This window comes from Humulus lupulus, chromosome 8 (genome assembly GCF_963169125.1).
Source record: "Humulus lupulus chromosome 8, drHumLupu1.1, whole genome shotgun sequence".
NCBI classification, from domain to species: Eukaryota; Viridiplantae; Streptophyta; class Magnoliopsida; order Rosales; family Cannabaceae; genus Humulus; species Humulus lupulus.
In genome coordinates this window covers 69,985,319-70,007,033 of record NC_084800.1, presented here as the reverse complement: position 1 = coordinate 70,007,033, position 21,715 = coordinate 69,985,319, and the positions used below count along the sequence as shown (strand labels likewise).

The 21,715-nt window shown below is 32.5% G+C and overlaps 3 protein-coding genes across 5 annotated transcripts; 2 read left to right on the top strand and 1 right to left on the bottom strand.

Annotated features, from left to right (window-relative positions):
• The first annotated feature begins 5,646 nt into the window (after window positions 1-5,646).
• On the top strand, window positions 5,647-7,827 carry LOC133797718 (F-box/FBD/LRR-repeat protein At2g26030-like). Its single transcript, XM_062235732.1, has 3 exons — window positions 5,647-5,860; window positions 6,084-7,371; window positions 7,466-7,827. The coding sequence occupies exons 2-3, from the start codon at window positions 6,112-6,114 to the stop codon at window positions 7,640-7,642; spliced, it is 1,437 nt and encodes a 478-aa protein (XP_062091716.1). The 5' UTR covers window positions 5,647-5,860; window positions 6,084-6,111; the 3' UTR covers window positions 7,643-7,827.
• Window positions 7,828-11,501: 3,674 nt separating this feature from the next.
• On the top strand, window positions 11,502-13,648 carry LOC133797715 (F-box/FBD/LRR-repeat protein At2g26030-like). Of its 2 annotated transcripts, XM_062235729.1 has the most exons (4): window positions 11,502-11,788; window positions 11,959-12,843; window positions 13,133-13,234; window positions 13,347-13,648. In XM_062235729.1, exons 2-3 carry the CDS (start codon window positions 11,979-11,981, stop codon window positions 13,135-13,137), a joined length of 870 nt encoding a protein of 289 aa, XP_062091713.1. In that variant the 5' UTR covers window positions 11,502-11,788; window positions 11,959-11,978; the 3' UTR covers window positions 13,138-13,234; window positions 13,347-13,648. The 2 variants fall into 2 exon arrangements, with proteins under 2 accessions (XP_062091713.1, XP_062091712.1); XM_062235728.1 differs by having other exon boundaries at window positions 11,959-13,234.
• An 835-nt stretch (window positions 13,649-14,483) lies between these two features.
• Window positions 14,484-17,870, bottom strand: LOC133797717 (basic leucine zipper 6). Of its 2 annotated transcripts, XM_062235730.1 has the most exons (5): window positions 17,711-17,870; window positions 16,505-17,007; window positions 16,342-16,417; window positions 15,836-15,962; window positions 14,484-14,880 (listed from the first exon to the last, which is right to left on the bottom strand). In XM_062235730.1, the coding sequence occupies exons 2-5, from the start codon at window positions 16,999-17,001 to the stop codon at window positions 14,714-14,716; spliced, it is 867 nt and encodes a 288-aa protein (XP_062091714.1). In that variant the 5' UTR covers window positions 17,002-17,007; window positions 17,711-17,870; the 3' UTR covers window positions 14,484-14,713. The 2 variants fall into 2 exon arrangements, with proteins under 2 accessions (XP_062091714.1, XP_062091715.1); XM_062235731.1 differs by lacking the exon at window positions 17,711-17,870 and having other exon boundaries at window positions 16,505-17,674.
• Between the last annotated feature and the right edge of the window lie 3,845 nt (window positions 17,871-21,715).

Sequence of the window (21,715 nt, the reverse complement as noted above, 5' to 3'; positions counted from 1 at the left end):
CATTGGTAGAGTTGTTAATTAAGTATATATAGTTTAGCACTTGAGCTGAACTCATCTACGTTGATGAATGGAAACTTCAAACTTCAAGCACAACCTGGGTAGAGCTGCACATTTGCTATAATGATTATTCGTATTCAATATGAGCTAATAATTCTATGTCAGCATTGAAACCAAGTTGATGAAGACTCGTTACCCTGAATAGTTAAGTTATCAAGTCAATGTAAGATTATCTACCACACATTTTCTATACAATTATTTCCACCAAAAACACTAAATTTAGGATGGAAATAAGAGCAGTTAACAGACAGAAGATGAAGTCAGCTCCCTCTTTCTTTGTAATAAAATAGTAGCTAGCATAATACCTCTCCTTTTACAATTAGAAAATATAAGGTAATTAGTAAATGTCAACCTAACACAAGTTTTTCATGGCTGACCTGGTTTTAGATCGGCACGTCTTTTAAGGTGGTGAATCTATCAGCTTCAAAAAAAACCATGATTTTGTGTTTTCTTTTCTAATTGTTTGCACTTTCACTTTCAGTAAAGCTTAAGTTTCTCCATGTCTAAAGCCATTTGCATGGCCTCTAACTGCCTCGGCTGGGGTATTCGGACTGAAATATGTTCGAATTTGACTGACTGGAATTTGTTAAATCTCTCTTGGCTTCCTTCAGTACCTGATGCTTAGATGTGATCAAAGATTTGAGCAAGCTCTCGTGAACTGTTAGCTCATACATATGTAACAAACTTTCTACTACAATCTTTAGTGACATAAATGATACATTATACCCTGAAATCTAAACCTCTTACTTAGAACATTTTACAGGATAATTATGCGACATGTTATAGATTGACGATCGGATGACTAAATTAAGCTACAATTTATATTTTGGCAAAATGAGAAGATATCAAGTATTCAATCCAAGATACTATATATTAGTATTCAGCTTTTTTAACAGTTATAAACTCTTATACTGCTGCAAAATCAAACATCTTAAAATACCAGACATGTTTAAGTGCCTATTTCCATTCTCATTACCGTTCCTTTATAATTGCTCAACAAAACATAGCCTTGATTCTTGTTAGTCCCAACTGTTTTTTTGTTATTCGATTGCTCGTCTTAGCTGTTGGTTGTTATGTTGTTAGTATTCTGTTACTGGCTCTCTCATGTATTTTATCACTTGTATATATTAGCCAATTTTTTTACTTAAAGTATAGCTTCATTATGCTTCTCACCTTTACAGAGCATAGTACTTTTCTCTCTGTTTTACTCATCTCTGTAAAGCTCAAGTTACACTTACATCCTTCTGTTACAGGTGGCAAGCTGCTTCGAGGGATGCCTTTGTAATCATATTTGTGCATAATCGAATCTTTATTTCGTTTCGGTATTCTCGACTAAATTTTAGTTAGCTGTGTCTTCAATGAACTCATTTGGTTTATCAATAACCATTCCATCCTTATTTATTAACTAAAAAAAATACAAAACGAATTTCATTATGAAACTAATTATGTATATGTGACAAATAAACTAAATAGATCGTTCTGTAGCTCTTTCTCAATAACTTTAGCTACATGTTTCCATGGAAATTAAATAAATAAAATTTTATTTTTTTAAGTGTTACATGTCAACACTAGACTACAACTTACAGACAACTTCGCTAAAGCTTTGCGCACCTTGAAGGGGGAGGAATAATAGTCAATACAGTTAGTTTAAATTCACTTAGCTACTTTCTGTTATTTACGCTTTACCTACATTTGGTCTATATAAACTATAGGGTTGTAACTCCATATTAGTTTATACAATACAATTACTTTTTCTTTCTACATTCATGTGATAAATTGTGAAATTCCAATTTTTAAGATTACTAACTAAATTTAACAAATAATTTAATTAATGCGACATAGTTATAAAATTGTTGGTTTAAACAGATATTCTAATGTATCAGGACAGATTGCTAATGAATCAGAATATACGAACAAAAAGTAAACAAACTGAAAGTAAAGTGACCCAATAAGTTTTTACGTAGTTCAGAAAACTTAGTCTACGAAGCCACGCCCATAGATAAAATCAATTAGTAAAAACACAATAATACAATAAACAATTGACTTATACAAGAGTAGACTCTCTCTAAATCATTGTTGCAACTTTCAAGTATTCCACTTTAGTAATCTGATTTTGATAAACACCAAAAATACGAAATCATTTCTGATCTTGATGAGTGATCGCTTTCTCCCGAAGTGAGACGTATGGAAATTTTCTCCTGAAGATTGTATGTCACGTGCATAGGCTTTATGACATATTTAAGAATAAACAACACAAAACCAAACAAACTATCACAAAGACTGCTCTCTACATAAAAAAAAAGAACTCTTCAATATATAAAATATTAGAATGGGGAAGAGTCGAGATTAGTTATTGTTTAGGTTTGATATTTATAGAATTTAAAAAACACTAAGGCAAGCCAATCTCATCTTTTATCCCAATTAAATCAAATCAAAGAGTTTCCAAAAATAACTCTCAATTACATTCACAGCAGAGAAATCTAGATTTAACAAAAGATCATTCTGTAACGTTAGAAATGAACGGACATGGACTTAATTCTAAACCAAGTTCATTTCGGATTTTACTTCTATTGGGCACAAATATATTTCAAGATAATCAAATTAAGACCAAGAAATATGATAAGTATTCAATTATGCATTAAACATACTATTATAAGTATATTTACCATATATAAATATAATTTGTTTTTTATATAGTTCATACTTTCTCAAATAAGCACAATACACCAATTATACTAATTTGTTTAAGGTATAATTCATAATTTCCCAAACAAGCACAATACACCAATTATACTATGTATATTTATTCGAAAATATGCACATAATTGAAAAAATATATGGGTAGTCAATCTTAGGATTTTACAATTAGCAATTGTTTTTCATTCCTTACCAAAGCCCGAGTTATATGATTGTATTGCATGAACACTTGAATATCATAGCTGTGGTTTGTGAATTCATATGGGCAGGAGTTGGGATGGTAATTTGGGTCACGACACGATGCCATGACACGACACAAAAATAAATGGGTTTGAGTGACACGTTTAATAATCGTGTTTGTGTTCGTATTTGAGTTTTTGACACGTTTAATAATCGTGTCGTGTTCGTGTTTACCTTAATCGTATAGTGTCATAGTCGTGTTGACTTGCTTAATAATCGTGTCGTGTCATAATCGTGTCATACACGATAACACGAATAATTTTCATAGGTTTTATGATTTTTTTATATAGTTATTGTTGACCGCGTTTTTGGCCAACGACGTGAGAACGTCAAAAACAATAAAACCTTCAAGAAAAATAAAACGACACAGACGGTTTTGAACAGAAAGTAAATAACACACGCAATTTTTATAGTGGTTCAGCCCCAATATGTTGGTAATAGCCTAATCCACTTAGAGTTGTGATTATAGATCTGCACTCAAGATCAGATGAACTTGAGTCAACTGAGTTTTTTCATTGCAGATTACAAGAATACAAATACTTTCTCTCTCTAGAAAATTCAGATCCAAAAAGCCCAAAAGTCATTTTCTAATCCCATAAGCCATATATTTATAAGCTTAGGACCATACATCTGCTCTCCCCTAGAATCGGGATATTTCATTATATTTATTATATTTAAATTACAAAAATATTCAAAATGTAACAAAACACCCAATTTGTGGGAAGGATGAGAGATTCCCGCGTATGTTAAGACCGATTCTTGTTGAAGCCGTTTCTGGGAATCTTGACGTAGTCTGTTCTACCTGGTTGATGAATATCACCTTCTGGTCGGCCATACTTCTACTGAACAGTCATGTACTTGGCTGGTAGGACACGCAATCCTCTGGTCTAACATGGCACTCTGGTCTAGCAAGTCATATCTCTGGTAACATGGCACTCTGATCTAGCATGCCATATCTCTGGTCTAACATAGCACTCTGGTCAAGCATGCCATATCTCTGGTCTAACATGATACACTGGTCTAGCATGACATTTCTGGGCAGCAATGTCATTCCTGGGCAGCAAAGTCATTACTGGGCAGCAATATCATTCCTGAGCAGCAATGTCATTCCTCGGCAGCAATGTCACTTCTGGTCAGATGCAACAACTTGACTGGTCGGTCATGACACCTCTCAAGCAGTCAAAACTCTTTATCAATCTACCGGGTCACTTTATCACAACTCTGAGGAGTCAATGTATTTATTGACTATTTAATGTGCTTTTTACGGACCATGTACTGTCACTTGTCACCTCTATTGCCACGTCATCGATCTCCAATTTTTTGGGATAACAGTTATGATTAATCGTGTCATAATCATGTTATCGTGTTGACTTGTTTAATTATTGTGTCGTGTTTGTATTTTTGACACATTTAATAATTGTGTCGTATTTATATTTACTTTAATTGTATCGTTTCATAATCGTGTCGACATGAATATAATACATTGTAGTGCTAGCATTGCTGTTTATAGCAAAAAACAATCAACTAATGCAAATTGTCCATGGACTAATGGACAAGGCGACACGTTCCTGGAGTAGAGAAGAAACTCTAAAGCCTGCAAATTCAGACAAGAAATTCTCAAATCAAAAAGAGGTTTTCATTGAAAGTGAAACTTAAGCACTATTCATTGATAGACATTTCACTGAAGCAGCCAAACATAACGCAAAATAATCAAATGGAGCAGACCTCAATTAATTAGAGTTAGAGCACTCTTAATAGATAATGGAAAATGTCTTATTTTTTAGTATTTAGAGAAAAAATAATTAAATAGTCTTTTAATAAATGATGTAAATTTATAATTATTTATCTAATTAATAGTATTTAGTGAAATATTATTCATTAAGCTATAAATATTTTATTATTTTTTTATAAACTTTTGCATATGAGTGTGATATTGTTATATTTAATTATTTTATTTTTTAAAATGAATAAAATATTTTTTAAAAATATAATATTTAAATAATGTAGAGAAAAAATAAAAAATGTGATGTATGGTATAATATAAAAATTTGAGGTAAATTATAAAAAAAAAATATTTTGGTGATGTATTATGTAATGTACTTTCTCTATAATATTTAGCTAAAACTCACAAAAATATATTCTATCAGTTCATTTATATATATATATTTATAATAGCTATGCACAAACTTAAATTAATATATATCTACATTTACATATCATTTATATAATATTTTAATATTATTATTTTTTTTATAAGTTTTTTCTCTCCCATTTAATATATATTTATTATTTCTTTTTTTTCAATTATTTTATTTTACTTTAATTAATAAAATATGCTTAAAAATATAATATTTAAATGATGTAGAAAAATATATAAAGAAACTGATGTATGATATAATGTAAAAAAAATAAAAAATTATAAGTTTTGAGAAAATATTTTAAAAAATAAACATTGAAAATGTCCTTACAACACTAGTAAAAAGTGCATTTAAGTAAATTTTTTGTTGGGATTAATTTAGACTATACTATAGTCTTGCCATGCAATACAATTGGTTTTTTTTTTCTTTAAAGTAATGGCACACGTTACCAACAAAAAAAATAAATTAAAAAAAAAAAAGTAAATGCATACGTCTCTTCCTCTGCCCTTTTCTTGGAAGGAGCATCATAAGTACCCTTTCGCTTCTACTGCCTTTTTCTTGGGACGGAGCAGCAAAAAACTATTCTTCTTCTTCAAGCAAAACCCATAACCTGTCTCACTCTCTATACTCTCAGTCTCTGGCTCACTCTTTTAGCCAAGTCCTTCAACCAACCCATTGAGTGTTTCACGTACATTCTCGTTGAAGACGGAAAATTTCTGCAGATACAAGTAAGAATGAACGTTTTTATTATTATTATTATTATTGAGATAGAAATTTATTTTTGGAATCTTTTTTTTTCTTATCATTGTGTTATAATTTTGTTTACTTTAATCCATTTATTTTATCTTGATGCATCGTTAATCTCTGAAAAACTCAACATCTTACAATAGCAACCAAAGCAAGTTCCTTGATGACTTCTCTGTTTTTTTTCTTTTCTTTTGCTTGTTACAGTCCACGCAGTCTGGGTTGTTTTAAAGTTATGGATGAAAACGGCGTGGAAAATAGTAGTGGCTTTCTGGTGAAAAGAAGAGTTAAAAGGGCATCAGAGGATAGAATTTCGAAACTACCTGATTCTATCATCGTACACATTCTGTCGTTTCTCCCCACCCCTGATGTCGTTCCGACATGTCTCCTTTCAAAGCGTTGGAAGCTGATGTGGTATTCAGTTCCCAAGCTCTACTTATCTGATAATGATTGGTCCCCAGAAAAGTTCTTCAATTATGTCGACAGTTTCTTGGAACACCGCAAGAAGGGTATGTATTTTATTGTGGATTCTGTCATAACTAGTTTTCAGCTCCATATGGATTGCTATCACACAAGCAAAGCCACTCGTCTGGATAAATGGTTAACTTTTGCAGTTGAGAATAAAGTCAAGGAAATACATCTTAACTTGAATTTTTGCGACGAAGGGGGTTATTACTGCATACCTAAACTAGTAGTCAACTCAAAAGATTTGGTTATTTTGGAGTTGGTAGGGTTAACGTTGAAGACTTGTTATTCAGTTAGACTTCCAGCATTGAAAACTTTGTCATTGACATATGTTTACTTTGAAGAGAATGATGCGATATGTAACTTTTTGTGGGGTTGCCCTTCCCTTGAGAAATTGCTGCTATCAAGCTGTGATTTAATTGAAATTGGTGATGTGCTCCGTTTACAAAGTATAAGCCTTAAGTTCATGAAAATTGAATATGAGGATTGTGTGTTATATACTGTGTTACCTATTCAAGTTGAAGCCATAAATCTAGAGTGTTTGGAACTGGAAAGACCTATCTTTGAAAGCTCCAATCTTTCTACATGCAAGGCAATTAGAAATCTCTCACTAGATTTTTGTGGTTTGCCTATGAAAGATGAAGACCCGTCATCATTAGAGTATCTAATTTCAAACCTTCCACTTCTAGAGATTTTGACTTTGAAGAACTCCCATATATTGAAGTTGGAGCATATTAAAATTTCGAATCAACGGTTGAGAAGTTTAAATTTGAAGAATAGGTGGTATACTAAAGATGATTATGAAATGAATGTTATAATTGAATCAGCTCCACAATTAGTATCTTTTTGTTATGAAGGTAATATCAACTTTAGTATATCAACGGAGTCATCTAATTTGTTGAATGGAAAATTTATAATTCTTCCGCAGCATGACAATTATGACGCAAATTGGTTTACCAGTCTGATGAATTTTCTTCTTAATCTTAATTGCTCTTGGAATATTGTGACTCTGCATGTTATGTCAGATAAGGTATGTATGTTCATTACTTGTCTTCCTTTTTGTTTCATAATTTCTCCTTTTGTTATTCTAATAATGGGATATTGATACCTTTATTCACATGAAGGTTATCATCTTGCCAAAAAAATTCAAAAGAATGTGTCAATCTCCCTTGCTTAATTGGAAGCATCTCAGCGTTATTACTGATCAGAAGCCTGAGAGAGAATCGGACTTGGAAGATGTTTTGATATGGATTTCACTCTCGTTGGAAACATTATCTATTAATGGAAAGATCATATTTTAGCTGTAATGGCTGATTAAGAATGGTGTTTTTTATTTGTTTTATCTGCTTAGTGCTTAATTTAGTCCTTTTGAGTTTTGAGACTGTATCATCAGTAGCTTAGTACAAATTAATTTGATTACTCAGATTATCTTTACATGGATGTCATCTTGCTTGAAAACTTTCGATCTATAACAACTTTAGTGAATCAAACTTGAGTAATGCCTTGTCTATTAAACATATCAACGACCTATTTAATTTAATTGAAAATGTTTTGGGTGCTTGTCAATTGTTAGTACACTACTTTTGGGGTTAATGAGTACGCTAATTGCTACTGATATTTATGTAGGGAACGATGCTGCCTGATGGCATAATTTATTGAATGTAAAATGTTCAAAATAAAGTATAATATCAGAAAATTTATCAAAATCAACCAAAATAAATTAAACTCAGACAAATTTATAAAATAATGGACAAAATATCCATAGAAATAAATTATAAAAATGTTATGCAATATGAGCCATCGATTCTATTTCTGTCGGGATCGAAACCAAGCTAATAAAGACTCGTTACCCTTTATAGTTGAGCTATTTTGTCTATAGGAATATCTTTTAAACACATTTTTACCATAAAATCATTTCCACCAAAAACATCGAACTAAGGAAAGAAATAAGAGAAGTCAATAGACAGAAGAAGTCAGCTCCATCTTTCTTTGTAATAAAATAGCAGTTAGCAGAATATCTCTTCTCTTACAGAGAAGAAAAGACAAGGTAATAATCACATGTTTTTTTATGGCTGAACTGGTGTTAGACAATGGCATATGAGTCTTTCAAGGTGGCCAGTGAATCTATGAGCTTCAAAAACCATGATTTTTGTGTTTTCTTTTCTAATTGGTTTCACTTTGGCGTTCAATAAAGCTTAAGTTTCTCCATATCTAAAGTCATTTGCATGGCCTCTAAACTACCTGCCTCAGCTGGGGGATTCGGAACGAAACATGTTCGAATTTGACTGCGACTGGAATTTGTTAAACCACTCTTCAACCTATTGGCTTCCTTCCTCAGTACCTGATACTCACCAGCACGAGTAGGCATAATCAGTACCATATGAGAAAAGCAAATAACCATGTTGTCCACGTAATAAGAAGTGATCAAAGATTGGAGCAAGCTCTCCTCAACTCATAAATATGTTACAAACTTTCTACAACAATCTTCAATGACATAAATGGTACATAATACAGTGAAATCCAAACCTCTTACTTGGGATACTTTACAGAACCTCCCTAGAAAATGAAATTCTGATAACTAATTATGCGACATGTTATGGAATGACAAGCAGATAACTAAGTTAAGCTACTAGTAGTTTTTGGCAAATTCGGAAGATATCAGGAATTCGATTCAAGAGTTCACTGGACAGTTAATTGCTACTACCTAGTATTCAGCTTTTTAACTGTTACAAATTCTTATATTGCTGCAAATCAAACATCCCAAAATACAGGTACATGGTTGAGTTTCTATTCCCATTCTCATTCCCATAATATGGATTTAAGCAGAAAACTTATATACATACTATATAATTTGACTACAATCAAAAGCCTCGTGATCACATTGTCAATCATTATTAGCAACCATTTTCCCTTCCTCTCAGAATATCAAAGTCCAGTTTGAATTGTATGAGCACTTGAATATCATAGCTTTAGGTAGGAGCATTACTTTGTTTAGCAGGAAAACAATCAACTCCAGGTGCCTTTCCATCGAATTGGAAACAAGAGTTTAACAAGGTAACTTACCATCCACAGATCAACTTTTCCTTCCGCGCTCTTGCCAACTGTTGCGAAGGTCGTTGTTTTCCATGGACAAGGCGACGTGTTGCTGAAGTAGAGAAGAAACTCTAACAGCCAAATCTGACTCTAAAGTCTGCAAATTCAGATAGCATACATCACCAAAACTTCTCTTCAATCTCTTTGCCATAGAGAGCACTCAGAAGCAACTTCTCTTCTCTATCATTCAAAATACATCACAAAAACTTCACCTTATTTTATTTTACATCAACTTTTTACAAAATAACATACACCAACTTCTCTATTATTTTATTTATATCATTTAAATATAATATAATATAATATATTTTATTCATTTTACCATTTTCTCTAACTATCAATAATATCTTCGTATCTCTAATTATCAATAAAATAATATTTGATGCATCTACAGTAATCTAAAATTGTGGATCACTCACAGTAGCTTTCTGTAAAATATATAAAGAATAAAGGACCTGCTCTGCTGGAGCAAATTTTTATCACATAATTCTTTATATTTTAGAGTTTTGAGTATTTTGCAGCTACTGCTCTTAGTGCTCGAACTGTTAATATTATCATTATCTCTTAAGTTTGTTGTATTTAATTGTTAGCATGTATATCGCTTCCCAGTTAAGATATTTACTTAGTTTGTTTGTTAGCTAGGTTGACTTAGTCAAATGTTGTTAGACTTATTTCTATATATTCTGTATTCTGTTTTATTCTTATATATATATATAAACATGTAATCGTTCTCACAAGTGGAATAAGAAGATTGATAAAACCTTTTCATGGTATCAGAGCAGATTGATCCAACAAAAACAATTTTTTTTAGCAGCAGTTATGCCTAATCAATCTTCCCACACTATTCCAAATGGTGATGATCCAGCTTCAAGTAGCCGCTTTGACCGCAAGGTAACCTTAGCTCTACCAATTTGTCTAGATTCTATACAACATACAATTTCTTTTATCATTGCACAAAGTTCTCTCTTTTTAACTTTTTTTCTAGCTTCAATTCATTCTTCGCCACCACCTTCCCTTTCTCTCCAACACCAAGTTGCCAGCTATTTGATTGTATTGTATTAAAAGCATGAACATCGTATTCATAGCTGTGGGTTGTGATGAAATCTGCAACAAGATTACAATCTAGCATCGGTAAAAGTACTCTGTTTTTAGACTAGTCGTAGGATTTGACCAAATTACCCTACACCAACTCAGCGCATAAACCCAAAACCCCAAGGTCATATAGGACTTTGCAGTGCCCTCTATACTTTACACCTGTTAATTCATTCAAAAAACACGTGTATCAACTGTATTCGTCGTGTAACCTGTAAAAAAAAATTACTCATATAACGTTTCTCTTCCTGACTAGAGCTGTAAATATGGGCCGGACCAATAAATTCGGGTCGGGCCATTTGTGCCGAGCTAGGCCAGCCCATTTTTGAAAGAGTAGGCCCAGCACGGCCCATATCGTGTCGGGCCTAAGTCAGGTCGGCCCACTTTCTATATTCGAACCCATTTTTAGGCCTACTTTCTATATTCGGGCCCAAATTTGGGCCCACTTTTTTTTTTATTAAAAAATGTGATGATGGAGAATTGAACCATCCACCTCCTCTTTAACCATCAATGGACTTACCACCAAACAAAATACATTTCTTTGTTTAAATTATAATTTTAGATATTTTTATATATTTTTTTAACAATATTTTACACAAAATTATATTAAAAATAATTATTAGAATTTTCATACCTACTAATGTTAAAAATTTAATTAACAAATCTTAAAATAAATTAATATAATTATAAAAATATAAATATTGTAAAAAATAAGACATATATTATAATTTTAATTTATTAATTATTGACAAATAAAAATTTATTATAATTATTAATGTCAAAATATCGGGTTTTTTATAGTGTTGTCCTTTCCGGCTAGTTTATTCGTGCTTTTATGTCATGCCTTCAGGTTTGTCATGTCGTACCATGCTAAGCCCGTATCGTGCCGTGTCTGGCCCAAGCCCATAAAATATGCGCCGTGTCGTGCTCGTGCCGGTTTCGTGCCGTGCTCAAAAGCCATACCCGTATTTAAAGCTCTATTCCTGACTAAAGCAATTCAATGGAGAAACGCAGAGATTAGGGCAGAAGAAAATGTAAGAGATGGAGCCCAGCCTATTTCCTCGTTGAGCTTTCCTCCACGGATGTGGAAGCTCTTCCTGCACTAGCTCAGATCAAGGTTGCAGAAGATATCTTGGAATCTCACTCTGACAGTGTAATCCTCTCTTTCCTAAGAAACCCTCCCCACTTAGCCAAACCCTCATTCCTTTGAATCTTTTTCGAACATTCTGGTTGAAGAAAGAGAGAACTTCTACCAGCTACAAGTAAGGATGAACGAAACTCGCTTGTTTTTAATTATGGCCGTAGAAATCTATATCTGTAGCCTATTTATTTTCTCTTGATACACCTTAAATCCTTGAAAAGTACTTCTAGGACTCTAGGAATCAAAGAAAATTACTTATCTTTGTTTTTCTTTTGTTGTTTGTTGCTAAAGTCCCCAATCCACTTTGGGTTATGGCTGAAAAGAGCGTGGAAATTAGTTCTGTTCGTCCGGCGAAAGAAAGAGTTATAACTACATCAATTTCTGATGAGGACAGAATTTCTAAGCTGCCCGATTCAGTCATTGTACACATCCTGTCGTTTCTCCCCACTCATAATGTCGTTCTGACATGCCTCCTTTCGAAGCGTTGGAAGTTCATGTGGTATTCAGTCCCCAAGCTCTACTTATCTGATAATGATTGGTCCCCAGAAAAGTTCTTCAATTATGTCGACAGTTGCTTGGAACACCGCAAGAAGGGTATGTATTTTATCGTGGATTCTGTCATAACTAGTTTTAAGCTTAAGATGAATTGCTATCGCACAAGCAAAGCCACTCGCCTAGATAAATGGTTAGATTTTGCAGTTGAGAATAAAGTCAAGGAAATAAATCTTGACTTGAATTTTTGCGACGAAGGGGGTTATTACTGCATACCTAAAGTATTAGTCAACTTAAAACATTTGGTTATTTTGGAGTTGGATGGGTTAACGTTGAAGACTGGTTATTCAGTTAGACTTCCAGCATTGAAAACTTTGTCATTCACATATATTTACTTTGAAGAGAATGATGCGATATGTAACTTTTTGTGGGGTTGCCCTTCCCTTGAGAAATTGTTGTTATCGTGGTGTGATTTAAGTCGAATTGGTGATGTGCTCTGTTTACAAAGTTTAAGCCTTAAGTTCATAAAAATTGAATATGAGGATAGTGTGTTACCTATTCAAGTTGAAGCCATAAATCTAGAGTCTTTGGAACTGGGCAGCTTTATCTTTGAAAACTCCGATCTTTCTACATGCAAGGGAATTAGAAATCTCTCACTAGATTTTTATGGTTTGCCTATGAAAGGTAAAGACCCGTCTTCATTAGAGTATCTCATTTCAAACCTTCCACTTCTAGAGAATTTGACTTTCACTTTGAACGACTCCCATGAATTGATGAAGTTGGAGCATATTAAAATCTCGAATCAACAAGTTTAAATTTGAAGAATAGGTATAGTGGAGATGATTATGAAATGAATGTTATAATTGAATCAGCTCCACAATTAGTATCTTTTTGTTATGAAGGTAATATCAACTTTAGTATATCAACGGAGTCATCTAATTTGTTGAATGGAAAATTTATAATTCTTGAGCAGCATGAGAATTACGACGCAAATTGGTTTACCGCTCTGATGAATTTTCTTCTTAATCTTAATTGTTCTTGGAATATTGTGACTCTGCATGTTAGGTCAGATAAGGTATGTATGTTCATTACTTGTCTTCCTTTTTGTTTCATAATTTCTCCTTTATTTCAAATTCTTCATTTTGTTATTCTAATTATGGGATATTGATACCCTTATTCACATGAAGGTTATCATCTTGCCAAAAAAATTCAAAAGAATGTGTCAATCTCCCTTGCTTAATTGGAAGCACCTCAGCGTTATTACTGATCAGAAGTCTGAGAGAGAATCGGAGTTGGAAGATATTTTGATATGGATTTCACACTCGTTGGAAACATTATCTATTAATGGAAAGATCATATTTTAGCTCTGTAACTGTTGATTAAGAATGGTGATTTTTATTTGTTTTATCTGCTAAGTGCTACCTTAGTCCTTTTGAGACTATTATCAGTAGCTTAGTACAAATTAATTTGATTACTTAGCCTTTGAATGTGTCATATCTTTACATGGATGTCATATTGCTTGAAAACTTGAGGAGATTATCTGGATTTCTCGATCTATAACAACTTTAGTTAATCGGACTTGAGTAATGCCATTCTATTAAACATATCAACGACCTATTTAATTTAATTTAAAATGTTATGGGTGCCTGCCAATTGTTAGTACACTACTTTTGGGGTTAATGATAATTGCTTCTGATATTTCTGTAGAGAACGATGCCTGATTGATGGCATAATTTAATGAAATCGGAATGTAAAATGTTCAAAATAAAGTATAATCTCAGAAAATTTATCAAAATCAACCAAATTAAATTAAACTCAGACAAATTTATAAAATAATGGACAAAACATCCCATAGAAATAAATAATGAAAACAAGATTTTTGTACAGAAAAATTCTTATGCAATATGAGCTAACGATTCTATTTCTGTCAGCATACAAACCAAGCTAATGAAGACTCGTTTTGGGTGCTTGTCATTGTACGGTTAGTGAATCTGCTAGTTGCTACTGATATTTTTATCAAATGTAAAATGTTCAAAATAAAATATAATCCCACAAAATTTATCAAAACCAACTAAAATAAACTCACACAAATTTATAAAAATAATAAACAAGATCTCCACAGAAATAAACTATGAACACAAGACTTTTGCACAGAAAAAATTCCTCTTCAATATAAGCTAATTCTATTTCTACGTCAGCATCGAAACCAAGTTGATGAAGACTCGTTACTCTTTATAGTAAAGCTATCTTTTAAACACATTTTTACTATAAAATTATTTCTACCAAAAACATTGAGTTAAGGAAGGAATTAAGAGAAGTCAATAGACAGATGAAGTCAGCTCCCTCTTTCTTTGTAATAAAATAGAAGTTAGTAGAATACCTCCTCTTACAAAGCAGAAAAGACAAGGTAATAATTATTAAATGTTAACCTAACACATGTTTTTCATGGCTGAACTGGCTTTAGACAATGGCATAGTCTTTCAAGATGGTGAATCTATCAGCTTCAAAAACCATGACTTTTGTGTTTCTTTTCTAATTGGTTTCGCTTTCACTTTCAGTAAAGGTTAAGTTTCTCCATATCTAAAGCCATTTGCATGGCCTCTAAACTACCTGCCTCAGCTGGTGGATTTGGAACGAAACATGTTCGAATTTGACTGTGACTGGAATTCATTAAGTCACTCTTCAATCTCTTGGCTTCCTTCCTCAGTACCTGATACTCACCTGCACGAGTAGGCATAATCAGTACCATATGAGAAAAAAGAAATAACCACGTCGTCCACATAATAAGAAGTGATCAAAGATTAGAGCAAGCTCTCCTCAACTGTTAGCTCATACATATGTGACAAACTTTCTACAACAATCTTCAATGACATAAATGATACATAATACAGTGAAATCCAAAACTCTTACTTGGGATATTTTACAGAACCTCCCTAGAAAATTAAATTCAGATAATTAATCATGCCACATGTTATGGAATGACAAGTAGATTACTAAGTTAAGCTACTAGTAGTTTTTGGTAAATTCAGAATATATCAAGTATTCAATTCAAGGGTTCACTCGACAATTAATTAAGCTACCACCTTACCTGTTAGTACTCAGCTTTTTTTTAGTCGTAAATTCTCAAATTGCTGCAAATCAAACATCCCAAGTACAGGGACCAGTTTAAGTTTCTATTCCCATTCTCATTACCATAATATGGAACTTAAACAGAGCCTATTTACATACTATATAATTTCACTATGATCAAAAGCGTTGTGATTACATTGTCAATCATTATTCCACCAAATGAATTTTTGGGAAGCATTTATATGGCAATGTGAAAGGCGAACAAATTGCATTCAATGTATCCATAGCTCGATTTGTTGTCTGGACTCAAGATAACATACAATTTATTTTATCTAGAGTTTTCTAATTTAACTTTTTTGTGTTTGTTTTTAATTTATTTAGTACAATTTATTATTAGCAACCATTTTCCCTTCCTCTCAGAATACCAAAGTACCAGTTATATTATTGAATTGAATGAACACTTGAATATCATAGCTGTGGGTTAAGAACTTCATATTGGAGCAGTACTATGTTTAGCAGGAAAATAATCAACCAATGTAAATTTGTTCAATATCCTCCAGGTGCATTTCCATCGAACTAGAAACAAGAATTCAACAGGGTAACTTACCATCCACGATCAACTTTTCCTTCCGCACTCTGGCTAACTGTTGCTTCAGTTTGTTGTTTTCCATGGACAAAGCGACGCGTTGTTGAAGTAGAGAAGAAACTCTAAAAGCCAAATCTGACTCTAAAGTCTGCAAATTCACCATTAATATCCACCAAAATGAGGTTTTCATTGAAGGTGAAACTTAAGCACTATTCATAGACACATTCCACTAAAGCAGCCAAACAGAAGGCAAAAGAATCAAATGAAGTGGACTTCAATTACTTAGGGTTACATCACTAAGCTCGATAAATCTGAAAAATGTTTTTAAGACAGCAAAACTGTAACAAGATACAATGTAGGAAAGTTGGGTAATAATTCATTCTGGGTAATGCTGAAGACAGAGCATACGCATATACTGGCTATTTTCTTGCTAATCAATCAAGGCAAAATGTAAACATGTTACGGCCTATTATATTCCCTGATGACAAATATAGGCCAAACCTAGCGTTCTCTTATTCAAAACTTACCTGCAAAACATCAACTGTTCTTTCAAGTTCAGCAATATACTGGAGCTTTCGAATCCTTGAACGCTGCCCAGGGTGCCTACAATTAAGCCAATGTCTACAAATGACTACAGAGTACAATGAATACAAGTAAAAATAACATTAACAAATGAGCTTAGATCCAAACCGTTTCACCGTTTTTGCATCCGCATTGAGCGCACCATCTGTGTTCATATCAAACAGATTAGAACTGCTCCTAGCACCAGAAACGCAACCACCACCATCTATATGCTCCCCAGAATCATGAGAAACGTATTCAGACAATGCTGAGACTATGGCATTTTCTGAAAACGAAGAACTGCTTCTTAGCCGAGGAGAATTGGGACCATACATATAAGAAGTTGAGTCCAACCCACTATTAGCTGGGTTACCAACTGAATTCCCCTCATCATAGTGGGGAGCCAAAAGGGTCACAGAGTCACTCACTGAACGACGAAGGGAGCCTCCTTTAGAATTTGAATCAGGGTCGTTCAACAAGTCATCAAGCCACGCCGGATGGTCTTCCACAAAGGGTTGAGAGGAAGGGTTGTTGTTTTGAATTTGGGCGCTAATGGGTCGCTTTTGAATCGGGCATCGAGGAGGCAGGTGGGCTTGAACTTGAGCTTGAGATTGCCGTGTTGTCATGGTGAACTATATCACATGGTGGTTTTTATCAGCTTCGCAATGCTTTTTTTTCTTTACATTTTATACAGAATAAGAAGATGAAATAGTAAAATATCATAATAATAATAATTGCACTCTCTAGAAGCTTTTTGTCATGTTTATCGCCATTTTCTTTGACCTATGCTAGTGAAGCAATATCTTTTACTAAGATAAAACAGAAACCACAAACTTGAAAATAAACAAATTAACTCTGTATTTTACAAGTTTTTACATAGGGTTATTGCATAAGGGAACTATTAATAGTTCAAAGAGTTTCTAAGCAATCCAAAAAAAGGGTCAAAGATAATGGAGCGAAATTTCCACCAAGGTTAAAACAAAAACCCTCAGACCAAAATGGGAGATTTGAGTGTGAAAGAGTGTGCAAAAGAGAACCTTTGGTCAATGGTCAACCCGAGTGAAAATTCAAACATATCAGACACAAATATCACGAAAAAGCATCTCAATGCAACAGTAGAATCCAAGTTCTACAAGAAAACCCAAAAAAAATAAGGGTAATTTCATGGAAACTCAAGAAAATTGCACCAAAAAAATTCGACAAAAAATCATGTAGCTCCACCCAGATTGAAGCAAGAAGAAAAAAAAACAGAACCAAAAGATACTGTATATCAGTATATTTTTTTTAAAAAAAAAAACCTTGACAAAAATGAGGATTTAAAGAGCTCAGGCTTACCTTGTGTTCTTTATTTTTTTTTACTTAAAATTTTAAAGATTATTTTGCCCAGTACTGTGTGAAGAAGAAGAACAAGAAAGCATGAGGAGAGAGAGAGAGGGAGGGAAAGAGGAGAGAGAGTGGGTGAAGGATAAGTAAAGTGCGCAGGAAAAGGAGTTGGGGTTGGGGTGGGAATAAATAAATAGTTGAGAGTGAATATTTATTACAGCAGAGTTGTCAGTGTCAGTGTCCACTCATTTACTCCCACTTGCGGTAGTACACCGTACGGCCCCTACTCCTACTCCCTATGCCATTCTAACACTTTTTCTCCTCATATCATTATCTTGGGCTCATGGGAAAGATTTCTTTCCTTTATAATTATATATGCAATTCCTCTTATGTGAAAGTTTTTTTTGTTTGAAAGGTACATTTTGATTTTGCCTCTCTTTGATTTTGTACAAGTTAGGCTTTCAATTTCAAACAATTATAAACGAAATTTGTATTACTCTAAACATTATTTTATTAATTTCTCACTCTTTCTATCTCTGTCAAAAAACAATTAAAACCACCCAATATAAATAATTCATCCAAATCAAACCGAATTCAAACCAACATATCTAATAATTAGGTTGGAAAATATTTCAACTCGCCTACCATAATAAAATAAGAATTTTTTTTATATGTAATAGTACCTAAATTATATATTTTAAAAAGGAAATTTAATCATTTGCTATTTTATATTTTTACAAAATATTATTTTAGTATCCTTTATTTTTAATAATACTTATATAATATTCTGTATTTTAAAGTTATACATATTTGATACCCTAGATTCAAATTTGATAGATAAAATTTTGTCAATATGATCAAATTGTCATCAGTTATATGTAATTAAATTTAAATTTGGAACTTAGATAATTGACAGCAGTTTGATTAAATTGGTAAAATTTTATTAATTAAATTTGAGTTTAGGGTATCAAATATGTACGATTTTAAAATACAGGGTACCATATGAGCATTATTGAAAACAGAGGGTACCAAAATGATACTTTGCAAAAATACAAGGTACCGAATGGTTACCTACCCTTTTAAAAATGAAATTCTATATTTTTAACCATGAATTTTTAATAATATTTTTAAACTTGAAAGATTATTAATTTTAGTTTATTAAATTTAATTATTTTAAAAATAAAAACATTGAAGGTTGGTTTGAGCGGGTTAACTTGACCAAATCGCCAAAATTATTGGACGAGTTAAATATTTTTTTTTCTTATTTGGGGGTTTTGGGTGGATGTTTGCAATATAATGTTTATATTTGATTAATTAAAATAAGTTATAACATTGTCAAACCAACCAATGTACAATCCTATTTTTCACTCCAACATTTTTATATATCTTTTTCTAATTTAAAAAAATATAATTTTTAACGATGTCAAAAAAATATAGAGAATGTGATACATGACTTAATGTAAAATAGAGAAAATGATTTTTCTGTGATATATTTTGAAGGGAAAATATCAATTTGGCCCATGTGTTTTGCCCGAACACTCGATCGACCCCTATGTTTTGTTAAATGATAAATCAGACCTTATATTTTGTAAAATTGAACAAAATGATACCCTAGACCAGATTTTGGTCAAATAATTTTTAAATATGACCAAAATGCCCTTGAGTTTTATCAATTAATGAATTAAAAAGTGATTTTCAAATAAAAAAAATCTTTAATTTAAAATAAAATAAAATAAATGAAATGAAATGATATACTACTTGACTTAAAAAACATAAAAAAAAAAAATTAATCTAATTAAGAAAATAAAACATATCTATCTAAAAATCTAAAACAAAAATCAATAAAAAAACTAAACCAAATTTATGAAACCTAAATTACATATAACCCTAAATCTCTCATCCTTTCCTCCTCCTCCTCCTTCTTCTTCTTCATTGCAGGTGGTCGGACTAGTGCTAATATGGAGCTCGGCAGGACTGAAGAGGAGAACGTCGTGGGCAACTTCATTTGGTGGAGGATATCTACACGCATTTGGTGGAGGAGCTTCGTTCATGGGTTAATCGCCTTCTTTATATCTGCAACGGAGCTTCCCATTTTTCATCTTCCTATTCTTTACCATCTTCTTCAGATCTACGACGAAGCTTTAGATTGGCGACATGGCTTTAGATCGACGGGAATCGCATGGCGGGTCTAGAATGGCCTTAGTTGACAATGGTGGTTGGGTGCGGCGGGAACTGCTTGGGCTCCTCTGGTATGGGTGTTCAACTAAGTAATATTTTTTTCTTTTCCTTTTTGAAATTACCGAGTAAAGTTCAGTGGTTTTTGAAGTTTATTTTTTGGTGTTTTATGATTTGGATTTTGAAAAGAAAAGAAAGACTAATTGGTGTTATTGTAAAGAAGAACAAAGAATAGGAATACGATCTGAGTTTTGAACAGAAATACAAAGAACGGGAGTCGGCTTGCCCAAATAGATCTGAGTTTTAAATTTTTTGCATCTTTTGTGTTGTGATTTGGTTGTGATGTAGAGGAGAACTGGATCTTTCGAATCTCATAGAACTAGGTATTTTTAATATGAGATTTTGTGTTTTTTGTGTTGTTATTTGGTTGTGATAATGAGAAGATGAACATATTGATCATTTTTGTTTTGTTTGATTTAGATTTTGCTTTTTCCTTTGTTTAATTTTTGTTTTAGACTGTTAGATAAATAGATTTTAATTTTTGTTAATTCAATTAAAATATCTACGTTTTTTAGTTAGGTAATATTATTTGTTTTATTTTAAATTAAATTAAATTTATTTTTATTTGAAATTATATTTTTAATTCATTAATTAATAAAACTCGAGGGCATTTTGGTCATATTTAAAAATTGTTTGACTAAAATCGGGTCCAGGTATCATTTTGTTCCATTTTATAAAACACATGGCCCGATTTGTCATTTAACAAAACATAAAGGTCGATCAAGTACCTGGGCAAAAGTATTTTCTCTATTTTGAATGATGGAGAATAAAAATATATGGGAATATTATTATGTTAACAAATAAGAGTTTTAAATTGATTTTCAAAAGTTATTCTTTGGACTTTTTTTTTTATAAACCACACAATTTTTAGAAAGTTATATTCTTCATTATCATGTTTTACATCTAGCATCAAATTTAATTTTTTTTAATAAAAAAAGTAAATAATACATAATGTTATTTAAAAATAAAAAGGGAAAATACTAGTTTGACCCCTATGTTTTGTCTGAATGCTCGATCGACCCTTGTATTTTGTTAAATGACAAAATAGACCCTATGTTTTGCAAACTGGAACAAAATGATACCTTGAGCCCGATTTTGGTCAAACAATTTTTTAATATGACTAAAATACCCTCAGATTTTTTAATTAATGAATTTATTAAATAATTAAAAATAAATTTTCAAATAAAAATAAATTTAATTTAATTTAAAATAAAACTAAAACTAAAACTTTTTTCATGTAAAAAACTAAAATAAAAATTAAATAGAACAATCTGGAATGAAAAAGGAAACCCTAACTTTCTTTTCCTTATCTTTCTCTCTCTTGCTCGACCTTCTCTCTTGTCTACCTCTCCTTCTTCTCCATTGTCGTCCATGGCAGCTCCGGTGTGCGAGATCCCCTGGTGATACGCGCTCCACCAGCTTCCTCCTATCAACATTGCAAGGCCACCTCAGAAGTTTGGAGGCTCGATTTGAGTTGTATGATGTGTGTGGGAACCATTAAACACAGCCGAGAGTTTGAACCTCTACTTTCCATGGAGTTGAATCCGAGGGATCTTCTAGTTAGGTGGGTCGAAGACCACCGATGGCGTAACTATGATGAGAATACAGTCTAAAAACTCCATCATCATCTAGCGTCGCTCGGTAGATAACACTATTGTTTTCCCATATGTTTCCTTCTGCGAAAGAAGAAGAAGAAGACCTGTAACGCCCTACTACCTAGGGACCATTACAATGTGCATTTTAAACAGTGCTAAACTCGCTAACCGAGTCATTTGGCCATAA